We start from the raw sequence: 12,588 nt of genomic DNA, 5'->3' as shown, positions 1-12,588 counted from the left end.
ATTTGTCGATATGACAAGTAGTTAGAACATACCGAGGTAAGATACAGATAGTACAGAAGTTAAGTATACCGTCTCGATATATACAGATTAAGATAGCGATCATAATCGAGGCACTGTAATTGAACACGTTTAGAAAAAAAAATGTAAACACATACTATTCTCATACTGAAAACTTAATTTAAGTAACTGTAGATAAAATTGAAGATAATTTTTTACTTTCTATTAGAATACGGACCTTGGGCCACGATTATGAACAGCTATCTTCATCGGTATATACTGAGACGGTATAAACTAATATCGATATTTATGTATGAAGTATATTTGTGCGAAAATTCAAAGTATCTTCGTCGGTAACCGGTAATTGAACGTGTTTAGAAATTGTAAACATATTATATTTTTTATACAGAAAGCTTAATTTTACTTTGTAGATAATATTGAAGATAAATTTTAACTTCCCATCCGAATGCGTACCCTGAGCTGGTATTTTGAACGGATTTGCGCGTGAAGAAATCGCGCTGTTAGCGTGTATTTAGTACGTAAATAAACGTTAAAAATGCGTTTTCTACGCGCACTTTTGCGTTCAGAATAGCGCCGCAGGGGTGCGGGTGGTTCGCTCTCGCAACCGTAGAAAACGTTTTTATCTCGTGTATTTACATTATATAATATTTACAAAGTACACGAGGTAAAAGTGTTTTCTACAGCCGCGAGAGCGTTTGGAATATCCTCCTGGGGTGCTATTCTGAACCACTCTCGCAGCACGAGAAAACAGTTTGCCTCGTGTATTTTGTATGTAAACACACGAGATAATACGGCCACGAGAGCGTTTGGAATACCAGCCCTGGGATATTAAAAGGTTAAATTCAGCGAACGGGGTGTGGTTATGGTCGTGGCAGCGTCTCGGACTCATGGATCACAGGTCTTGCAGCTATACATTTTTGAGTGTAATTATGGATTCGAAACTTATATTTCATCAAAATACGTAGATGATAACGAAAAACATAGCAAAAAATATTCAACTCTGGGAAAAATAAAAAAATTATTGATAAGGATTCATGCGAAAAAAATTACAACACAATTATTGTTACAACACAATTATTATTAATAATTCAGTCAGATGAATCTCTTCACAACAAAAGGCAAAATGGTGAATGTTACACAGTGTGTAAAGTGGCCACTTAAACCAGCCAATGACAGGTCATAAGCCCTGTAAATGCCTTGACTTCCATATTCCCTTATTTAAGGTATTCTCCATCCCTGTTGTAATTTGTTAATCTTAATGACCCCCGAGGGGGTGAAATCCAGTCTTTTGTCTATAAACATTTGGACAAACTCAAAGCCTTAAGAATTAATTTTTGAAAAAACGATACACAAGTGTAAATTCGATGTTAAATGATTTAAAAGTACTAAAATGCATGCAAATAAAAAATTCAAATACGATTATATTTGTGTATAATATTATTAATTCTAAAGACAACACAGAATTCAAAAAAATATACATCAAAGTCAACATGAACATGATCACAATACCTGGGCCCCGATTGCAATGGAAAGTTAACAGAGTTGTCTTAGACTGTTTATAAAGAAAAACAGATAATTGTGTACGAAAATGAGAATATTTGTATGAACATTTAAAGTATCTTTGTCGGTAACCTATAATTATTGAAAATGTTTAGAAAAAAAAATGGATGCATATTCTGCTTTTCATACAGAGAACTTTTTTTTTACCGTGTAGATAAAATTGAAGATAAACGATAACATTGTAATCGGGGCCCAGAGTAAAGTTAAAAATTAGACTCCCATTTAGAAAAAAGGTGAAATCTCAAAATTCAATTTCATATAAGGCAGTAAAAAATATTATAACATTGGAAAAAACATTTATGAACAAAAAAATATGTCAAAATACAAACGAAATATGTGTTAAACAACTTATAAATGAAATATTTGTATGTATATTGTTAATATTAGACCACATATAAAAATATGTTTATGTGTGTCCTATTTCAAGATTTTTTTTTTTTTTTTTTTTTTTAATATTATGAATTTGTTGCAACAGAAATGGAAAACATTTTTGAGAAGGTAATATGAAAGTCTAGACATTGACAGGCTTATGACCTGTGATTGGCTAATTTAAGTGGCCATGTCTCTTCCTAAAAACGTTTTCCATCTCTGTTGCAATAAATTTAGATCTAAATAAATACCTAGGGAGGAAATTCAGCCTGTCAACAAACATTTGGACATACTCAAAACATTCTAGATAAAAAATATACGTTTCAACATGTTAACCCTAGGTGAAGATTAGGGGCCAAAAAGAACAGCCTGTGTTATTACTTATCTTTTTATATATAATTCCTCTGTACGTGAGATGTCACTGAACTCCTTCTAAACGGCTTAACCGATTTAAGTGTGGTTTTCGGTGAAATGTAAATCTTTGCACCGCGCGTGTTCGTAGATATTAAAATTTTCAATCGAATCTGTAATAAAATAGTTAGAAGCATAAATATTTTTTCATCGACCTACCTGGGTTGCATTCGATAGGAATGCATATACGAAAAAATGGAAGGATGTTGTTTTTTGCGCTTAAAAAAAGTTCGTTTTTGAATTTTTTCAAACAACATTCCCTTTTATGGATCCCAATCAGATCCTTTCCTTACATTCCTTAAAAAAATTTATTATTTATTTATTTTTGCTGGATTTTTAGAAATACTAAAATAATATTACCTGACATTCAATACATTTTTGAAAATCGCATTCATGAATATAGAGCACCCCTGTTAATGAGAAAAGCTGAGTTAGACATTTGAAAAAATAATTCTATGTTGGAAAATTAATTATCTCATGTTTTGGAATTCAACCATAAACAAGTACCTACTTATCAATGAAAACTCTTATTCCAACAAGTTTTATTCGCAAGCTAACGTTCGGGCAGGACAACGTGTGTCGGGTCCGCTAGTTATCTACATATAAATAACATCTACAACGGTAGGCATCCATAAGCAAATTAACGTATATATAGGTACATAATAATCACTGAAAACCTCTCTTCAAACCATTGGCATTAGGTAGGCAGGCAGGTACATGAAACAAACCTCTAATTACGCTTTTCATGCCTACATAAATCACAAACAATAACAACATTCTCACGTTGCCTTTATCCAAAGCCTGCTATATTTATTTTATTGTATTATTAAGTGTATTCAAACACTTACCGACTTTTTATGTCTACCGGTTTCGAGACGTACCCGTCTCTTCGTCAGGACAATCATTACACCAACAAATATGAAATTGCGCTTTCGCCTTTACCACCACCGCAGTGTACATAGTTTTAACGAAAAAATATATAATTTAAATTCTGAGTTTTAGGGGATGCAAACACCACCATGTCCGAACATGCGCTAAAATTAGGTTAGTAATATTCAGCAATATGTTGCAGAATGTGTGGTGGGGGGGATTAGGAAGGTGAGGAGCTAAGGGGTTAAACGTTATACGATTGGTTCATCTTAAAATAAAAAAGTGGGCTTTATTGAAAATACATTTTATTATTTATTGGGGTTCGAACTATCAGTAGGGTCGCAGTGAGTCACATCTTGCTGGAAGATGCCATTCTATAAAATGCTGCAAACGCCCAGTTACATTCCATCGTCAGCACTACTAACTAGTCCAACTCGTTAGCGTCCACGTCGCGAACCCTGGGCATTGAGATCACATGCGTAGCGGTGTGATCACAGCAGATAACGAGAGGATGAAAGGAGTTTTTGGCGCCTTAAAACCTAAACCAGCCAGCTAAGGGAAGATAACCCCGACAGAAAAATCCAACAAAAAAGACAACGGGAAACCACTCTGGTCATCTTTTCCCAGGAATCACTACGGCGAGTACATCAATAAGCAGTTGTCCTGGCTGCGAAACGTAAAATTAGCGCAGGACAGATACATATGCTTTCGCTGCAGTGATCGCCAACGTCAAGGGGATCCGGCAAGGCACTAGAAGAAAAAGGGGAATATTATTTTTTCAATGTTAAATACTTCCATTTTGTTTATTTTAAGTCCATTTTTATTATTTGAATGTAAAATTTTGACTCCTGTTTATTTATTAAAATCATGATTTTAATTTATGTGGTGATTGTTAAACTTGATTTTTTTTATAACATCTCATGTGTTCTTAAATGCGAAAATTAAAGCTACGTGACGTTCTCCCAATATACCTAGATTAACATGTATTGCATTGTTATTGGTCCACCCCTGAGTTGTTCAATACATCGTTTTTATGTGTACAATTTATTGGTAATTTTCCAATGTTATTTTTAGTATAAAAGGCAAGTTAAATATGCTTGAAATTCAAATTTGAACTGTTAACAGTGATTGAATTAGAAATTTGATGGGGAGTTCAAGGAATAAAGAATTTACTACATTTTCAAATTATTGAAAACAAAAAAAAAAGGGAATTAAAAAAAAAAATTAGGAGTTTTTCAAAAATTTGCAATGAAGTATGTCCCTCTAAAGTTCCGCGGTCTAGCCTTGAAACTTGTTTATAATATGTATAATGTACTAGAACTGCAGCGGAGTGGCGGTTACGTGTCCATTATCATCATAATCATTCCATGCCCGCTACCCAGCTGGAGCGTATGGTGCCCGCAAAGATCCTCCAGCACTTGTGCATCCTCCCAAATCACGTTCACGTCCCGCAGACATGAACTGCCGACGAACCGTCGCGTCGCAGCGAACGTCCATGACGTCAAGAACCTGATGTAAAGTAGGCAAGCCCGGTGAAGACTTTCAGGACGCATCCGCATTACTCGTATATGGCCAAACCATCTGTATCGCCGCTGCTTGATAAAAATTGAAGGGTTTTCATATTTTCCATACTTTACAATGTTGTGTTCAACACAATTCAAATGCTTCACGAATTTTCCATACAGAATGCTTTTGCGGTAAGTGAAAAAACATTCCAATTTTAGTAAAGCAGTTTTTGGAAAAAAAAACAATTGTCAGCCAAGTTTTCTGCGTCCGTTCTCTTATTACTCCATTCCTTACAGAGTCAAACCACCACCCAAAATTCTTTTGAGACATCTTTTCTCAAAACTCAATATTTTGCCGTTTGGGGCCCTTTGATTTTTTTTTGTACGGTGCGGCCTAAGCCAATGAGGAAGTTCAGTGGTTTTTTATTTTTTTTTATTTGTTAATAGACAATTAAACTCAGCCAAATTTTTTTTTTCAACATTTTTTATCTATCGTATTATCAGCGCTACGATTTTTTAAATTTGTCTATTTCTGAAATAACTCCGCGTGTGACGTCAGTGGTTCATTTCCGCTTACTCTCGTTAAGTTCTTCCCATTGGTCCAGAAAAGGCAAGCAACCCGGAAATCTTCCATAGCTGTCATATCATAAGTTGATTCATATTAACCAGTGACGTATTTTTTAGTGCGTTTTTATTAAAATATTTTCTATTATTTTTTTCGTACATTTTCAAGAAACTTTGCCGTACAATTTAATGCTCTAATTTTTACCCCGCGCAAGAAAACATTTTTTGTGTCCAATTTCCCGTAGGGCTGAAGTTCCTCATTACAACAGTTATATAAGAAACAAAAATAACATAAAACTATATAGCAAAGACAAACAATGGCAATAAAAATTTGAATGTTCATGGAAGCAGAGAGAGAGGGAGGAAATTAGAGTAGCTATACAATGTCTTCTTCTTTTTATGTACTTTTTATTTAATATTTATATTTTTACTTTTTAAAAATTCAATTATTTTCCCCTCTCCTTCTGCATTCATAAAAAAATAGTGTGAAATCTGTAATTGGTCTTACTTTTTTTTATTGTTCTTTTGTACCTTGTTTTATAATAAATAAATAAACTAATAAACTGAAAATAAATAAAAAAACTGACAAAATAATGGTATACAATATATTCATAATCACGATAAACATATAAGACTTCGAGCTAAACCGTGCCAATCCATCTTCATCACACACTGTAAACGCCTTTTTTGAGTTTGTGATTCCTCTATACATCATTTATACATACACACATAAAAAAAGCTCTGTTCCTAATTGATTGCGGAGCCCCGCATCAAGGAGTTAAATGTTTTTAACATAGCTGTGTAGGATCATTCCAAAATGCCCCAATCGCTAATCGCAATTACGAGATTGAAAACAAAAAAATAATTGGTATATTGTTTTAATGAATATAATAATGGCGTTCTTTTGTAGGTAAGCGGTTGAAAACAATTCATTACATACCTATTCAAATTTTAGACCGATCACTTTGTGTTGCGCGGCGTTGTTGTCCGAATCCCATTTTTTTCGTCAACAATAAATATATATTCAAGATCGCAGAGTTCCTGAGAGGGGGGAATCGATATCAGTCAGGGGGTATAAACCATAAAATCCACAAGAATTGTGATGAGAAATTATGGAATTGCACAACTTATCGAACTTGCGATTCCGAACCAGCCTGAACCAGGCCCTGATCACAATAGGAAGTTAACGGAGTTATATTTTTTTTATTGCTTTTTCAAATTTTAAAGATTATTTGCTTACCTATTATTCTTTTTTTTCCTCTGCTGCATTGACATGTTTTTATACTTATAAACTACCTTTATTGTAAATGTGTATGAAATTAAAAATAAAGGATCGCCCGAAAACCTCTAATAACGCACTTCTCCAAGCCATTGTCTTTATTCAATAAAATATTCACATTATTACAATATAAATTCATTATAAAGAAACCAAAATATTAAAATACATTTTGTCCCGATAAACTATTCAATAATAGTTTGTCATCGGGTGCTCAGACATTAGTTTGAATTAATAATCAAATAAAAGAGTACATACATAATACCGTATACGTATAAAATAATGAACATATATCATTTTGTTTTTGATGCTTTGAAAAATATTATTAAGAAGAAAAAAAACTCAACAAAACCAGATAAAAATGGTTTAAAGAAATATTTTTTAGAAAAGTAAGAAAATAGAGTAAAATAATACAGTTAAAAATAAAGAATAGCTATTTACTTGGATATACGAGTATTTTTAATATGGGGAAAAAATATAAACATCTATAAATAGCGTGTGCTCATAAATTTAATCAAAACAAGATAAAAAATAAAACAAAGTAAATCTAAAATTTCAATTCATATCTACAGAAAAAATAAATAATATGAAAATTAAAAGAACCTATTAAAATTAAGGTCTAAAAAATGTTAATAAAATAAAAAGAAATAAAAGAAAAGGTTAACCTAAGAAAACAACAAAATTGTATTCAATGAGAGATAAAAAATATTTTACATAAATAATAAATTAATATAGGCTATAGCTGCATATACCATTGAAATATTATTACGATTTTTTGTCCTTTTATTAAGAAAACTATCGGTTGTCAAATTGTTGAGTACACAGTATTCATTACCAACGATAGCTACGACTAACCTCACTTACAAAATTTCAGTGAACATTATTTGATATCGGCAATAATAACTCTGCTTTCGGCCTGCTTTTAGTTTCGACAGAAACTAAATAATAAAACTGCACTTTGAATTGGGTAGATATTAGATATACATAAAAAACCTTGGCTTGTTTTTATACTTTTAATCGCAGCTCTGTAATAACTATGGCAACCTGCCACATGGGTGTTATGGAACAGGAAAATATTGTAAAATGGGGAGATGCTACATCTTCGCCTTTTTATTTGAAATGTGGAGTCCGACAAGGAGGTTGTCTGTCTCCGGCACTTTTAGATATATATATGGATGACCTTACCGTGCTCGCGAGTACGCGAGATAAAAGTGTTTTCTAAGGCCGCGCAAGCGTTTGGAATATTACCCCAGGTACATAACTAAATCAGCACAAAATGTCGTAAAAAAGTTATTTCTTTCAATCAATTTATATTTTCATCACTCTGCAGTGTAGGTACTCAAATTTTGTTCAAAAACTTTGCTTCAAAAAAGGAAAAAAAAAAATGTATGAAGCCTATGTAAAAATTAAAATATGTTATATGCAACTAATTTTGTTCAAAAACTTTGTTTCAAAAAAGGAAAAAAATATATGTATGAAGCCTATGTAAAAATTAAAATATGTTACTATGGGGAACAGGAAATCAAAATGACATAAACAGACTACAAAGACAGCAAAATAAAATATTAAAGTTAGTAAATGACCTACCCTATCTAACAGCAACTAAATAACTTTTTGATCAAACTAAACAATTAAATGTAACTGAACTCTTTAAACTAGAATCCTTAAAATTTATTAATATATTAGCCACTGATATAATTGTAGACTGTAAGGAATGTAGGTATATTGTTGGTGACAACAATATATCTACAGTCGTCTGCATACCCACAAAGCTTGGCAAGTCATTCTAGATTTGTCTCTCCTAGCAAACAGTCGCTCTCTTAGCACAATATAGTAAGCATTTAGAATAAACCACATAGTTCCATAATAAGTCTTATTATTGATCTTTACATACCACCATAGGGTATAACATAGACGAAGAACAAATACTTGAAAAAAACTGTAGTAAACATGAACACTACGAGAATATCAGAAAAATGTCATATGCAACCTTCTAAAACGAGAAAAGGACAATCGAGACTAATAAACCATGGACTGAAATTATACAATAAACTACCAGACAAAACTAAACAAAAGACTCAGACAACCTTTACAAAAGATGTTAAAAATATTATTATTTACAGTAGAATGTGAATTTGGAAAGTAAAAATATTTTGCTTAATGTATGTAACCTAATGAAAATTTTAAATAATAATAAAAAAATACTTATTGATATAAAACGCCGTTTGTTTGTAAATTAGTGTTTGTAACATTTTTTAATTGTAAGTACTTAATGTGATGTTATTGTAAACACAAAGTCTTCATTGCAATGTGGTGCGCGTTAGACACGGGTGGAAGCATTGTATTTCCAACCACCGAGTAGATCAGGTCCAAGTAGCCAAGTACCTTCCATATAAATGGACAGCGAACCCGCGATCCATCACAACGAGCGCAGAATTCGCGAAGTGCGCGCGCCGCCGATTGTTCGAGAACGCGATCCGGTCGACATTCGAAACGACAAATTACCGCTTTACCCCTACAACAGTTGTAACAACTCGCCCCGCGATAGTCCGAGGCGAACAGTGTCGGGTGTCGGTAGAAAGGAAAAGTTAGTGATCGATAGTTCGGCAGTGCGAAATAATAATGGCGTTCTTCCTGAGTTTGGTAAGTTTGCGATTTTACGTTACGAAATTTAAAGAAAAAAAATTCGCCATTGAATGATGTTTAATAATATAATCAGGAAAATACTTCATAAAGTAAACAAACGTGTTTTGATGATTTAGTGATGTAATTTTTTGAAATCTAAGAACTTTTCAAAAAGTTTTCAATAAACCTACTTACGAGTACAATATGAAAATAGTAGATACATAAAACAAATATTTGAAAAGGACCAAACGTGAATCTTTCAACAAAAACAACAACAAACCATCACGCCGTTTCCCCGTAAGGATAGGAAGAGAGGATAGAACGCCACATCACTCTATAAAGATACACTAGGCATACAGATCTCGTTTCGTCTACATTCATTCTTCTCATGCATGCGCGCCGATTATTCCGATTTTTAACACGTCCATCTTCAAGTATTTGTTGGATTTGTTCATATCATGTCTTTCTCAGTATTCCTCTATTTCTACATCCATCAACATTCACATTGTAAATATTCTTAGCCGTTCTTTCGCTGTCCGTTCGCTCTACATGTCCAAACCAGCACAGAGCTCCTTTCTTGATTTTATCGATAATGCTTATCTGAGCCTTACATAATGTACGGATCTCAACATTTGTGCATCTATCTTACATACCACACATTCGCCTGAGAGATCGCATTTCGACAGCATTCGGCCTACTGTCATCCCTGTTTTTCGAAGTCTATACTTCGCTCCCATACATCAGGGTCGGGACCAGGACTCCATTGTGAACTGCTAATTTTGCGTCCTGCGACAAATATTTATTTTCCAGAATTGATTTTAGTGCACCGTTCACTCTGTTCCCGGCTCTCACCCTCCTTTCAATATCTTTCTCAGTCATTCCATCCCTAGTAAACATACTTCCCTGATACACAAATTCCTCTACCTATTTTAGTATAACACATTCGCAGTGATTTCACATTTAGTCATACTTTCATTTCTTTCAAAAACCATCACATTCGATTTATCGACATTCATCAGCAAATCGCTTTTCTTTTTAATTACGTAGGTATTTGATAAGATTTGGTAAAAAAAATTATTTTATAAGTACCTGCCTGAATTTATTTTCGGAAATGCTAATCATATCAATCATTAAAAACTATCATTAACAGTTTGACAATGTAACAATAGTCCCTTTTCCCACCTAATAGTGGATAGGCCACTGCGTTGGTACACCAACCACAGCGTATCTCGATCATTTTTTTATTACATGAAGGTAAACTGATTAGTTTCACGCTTCAGGTACCGCCATTCGGTGGGCTATGATATATTCTTGTTTAAAAAAACATTTTTTCAAATAAATATTATTAATGTAAACCGTGTCGAGAATCGACCCTGAAACCTTTTGCATGATAGGCAAACGCGCTGACCCATGAACCACGTGGCGGACATACTAAACACTACAAACATTTAAAAAAATCATTAATTTCAAAACTTTGACATGTTTTGTCGTTGTAAATATTATTTTTCTTCTTTTCTTTCGTAAGAAAATTCTTGATGGATGTTCATTGTAATTCATTACAGAAATAAAAGACGAGTGAAACTTTAATCCACAAATTTTAAATATTCAGTGACCGGTTTCATCGTTTTTATCGACCAGTCTCGAAGATGTCGCGAAAGCGATGAAACCGGTCACTGGATATTCCAAATTTGTGGATTAAAGTATCACTCGTCTTTTATTTCTATAATTACGAATATTAGATGTAATATTTATATTTACATCAAAAATATTTAATCAGTCCAACATCATTTTTTAAGAAAGATAGGCTGGAGGTTGGGCTTATCCAGAGACCAATATACGTATAATGAGTTAGAAACTAGCTTAAATATATATTCTCTACAAGACCGTCGAAATAAATCCGACCTTCTAGTCCTATTTAAAATTCTCAACTCACTCTTTGATGCGCCTGAACTACTGAGCTCAATAAAATTAAATATCCTTACTAGAAACCTCAGACAAAACTTCTCTTTCATACCGATAACCATAGAACTAACTATGGTTTTCATTCCCCCTAAGCCCAGAATTCTTAGGTCTGCAACAAACATACCAGTCTTGATTTCTTTGATAACAAGTTGTCTTCTTTCAAACGATCACTGAATCAAATTCAATTATAATTAAACACCTCGCTCCCGCTTCCACTCCCACCAAGTGCACTGTATACCATTGTGTCTTTCTACTTTTTGTTTAAAATAATTTTCTATGTATAAACATGTCCTTAAAATGCCCATTGGGAGTATATACAATAAATAAATGAATATTTATAGATGTTTCACAATAACTTTAATATCAGTTAATGAGGAAGTAAAAAATGTATTTTTACGCTCGGTATTAAATTGTAGGCTAAGTTTCTTGAAAATGCAAAAAAAAAATGACCAATGAAAACGATCAATTTTGTATGACGTCACTAATTCAGTCCAATTCAATTAATGAATTCAATTAATTTATTTCAAATAACATGTACATAACAAACTAAAATTTAAGACGCACATATTATGAAAATTCTCTCTTCAAGAGACTCTTGTAAAAATAGTAGGAGAATTCTGCTCAGGAAAGAAAGATTTAATCCTGAAACTTTTTTTTTTAATTTGTCCTTGAGAGCTTCACACTTTCTTTTTTTTTTCACAATTTCTGCGAAATAATAATTTAATAAGAGGCTTTAAAATGTATGCCGCACAACCTCCCCAGCCAGCTATTTCATAAGTCACAGTGGATTGAAGCAGAGCAAAGTACACACTTCTGAGAGTGCCAATATCCAGAATGTCTCTTAAGAGAGCAGAAAATATGGCACAGCTTTCTTAACCTAGAAGTCAGTGACTGGATCTGAGCCTCCTATCGTAGATTCATATCAAAATACCAAGATATTGATAAGATACCATTGTTGTCATACCTTCTTATGTTATTATTTTTAATGGCGGACTCCTAAACAAATACTGAAATGTCAACTGCCTCTCCAGTAATTAATCGGCGGACTAGTATAAAAAATGTTACGTAAAAATAATTAGCCGTAAAATGTAGTCGTTACAATTATATATATTAACTGGCGATATTTCTAATTTTACTTTGAACTGTTCCATTGTTTCCGGTTTAGCAAGTAGGAAGTAATAACCGTTAGCATTTTTTCCCGCGCTCAGTTTCATTTTCTCCCGCGTTTTCCTGACCGCGACCATCGCCGATCAACAATAATTGTTTGGAAAGTGTAAAGATAGCCGACTCGTTTCTTCGTAAAATACAGTCCGACTTATTTTGGATACACGAAGACATCGGCGCGTCGCGCGTCGGCATGGTGAAGAATTCCCGAATGCATTATATGGAAAACGGTTTTTTAACTAGTTGACAATAACCGAGAAAGAA

The 12,588-nt window shown here is 33.3% G+C and overlaps 1 protein-coding gene across 1 annotated transcript in view; it reads left to right on the top strand.

The window, feature by feature from the left end:
• The first annotated feature begins 8,991 nt into the window (after positions 1-8,991).
• The window catches only part of LOC148280436 (uncharacterized), a 33,261-nt gene continuing 29,664 nt past the window's right edge, over positions 8,992-12,588 (top strand). Inside the window, exon 1 of the mRNA XM_088228396.1 lies at positions 8,992-9,216. Within this exon, the coding sequence (XP_088084522.1) occupies positions 9,196-9,216 (21 nt within the window). The 5' untranslated portion in view covers positions 8,992-9,195. The remainder of the gene's footprint in view (positions 9,217-12,588) is intronic.

Source organism: Micrasema longulum, unplaced genomic scaffold, assembly GCF_059751315.1.
Source record: "Micrasema longulum isolate JH-2025_06_02 unplaced genomic scaffold, ASM5975131v1 h1tg000580l, whole genome shotgun sequence".
Taxonomy (NCBI): Eukaryota; Metazoa; Arthropoda; class Insecta; order Trichoptera; family Brachycentridae; genus Micrasema; species Micrasema longulum.
The sequence above is the reverse complement of the archived record's forward strand: the minus strand, read 5'-3'. Positions and strand labels throughout refer to the sequence as shown.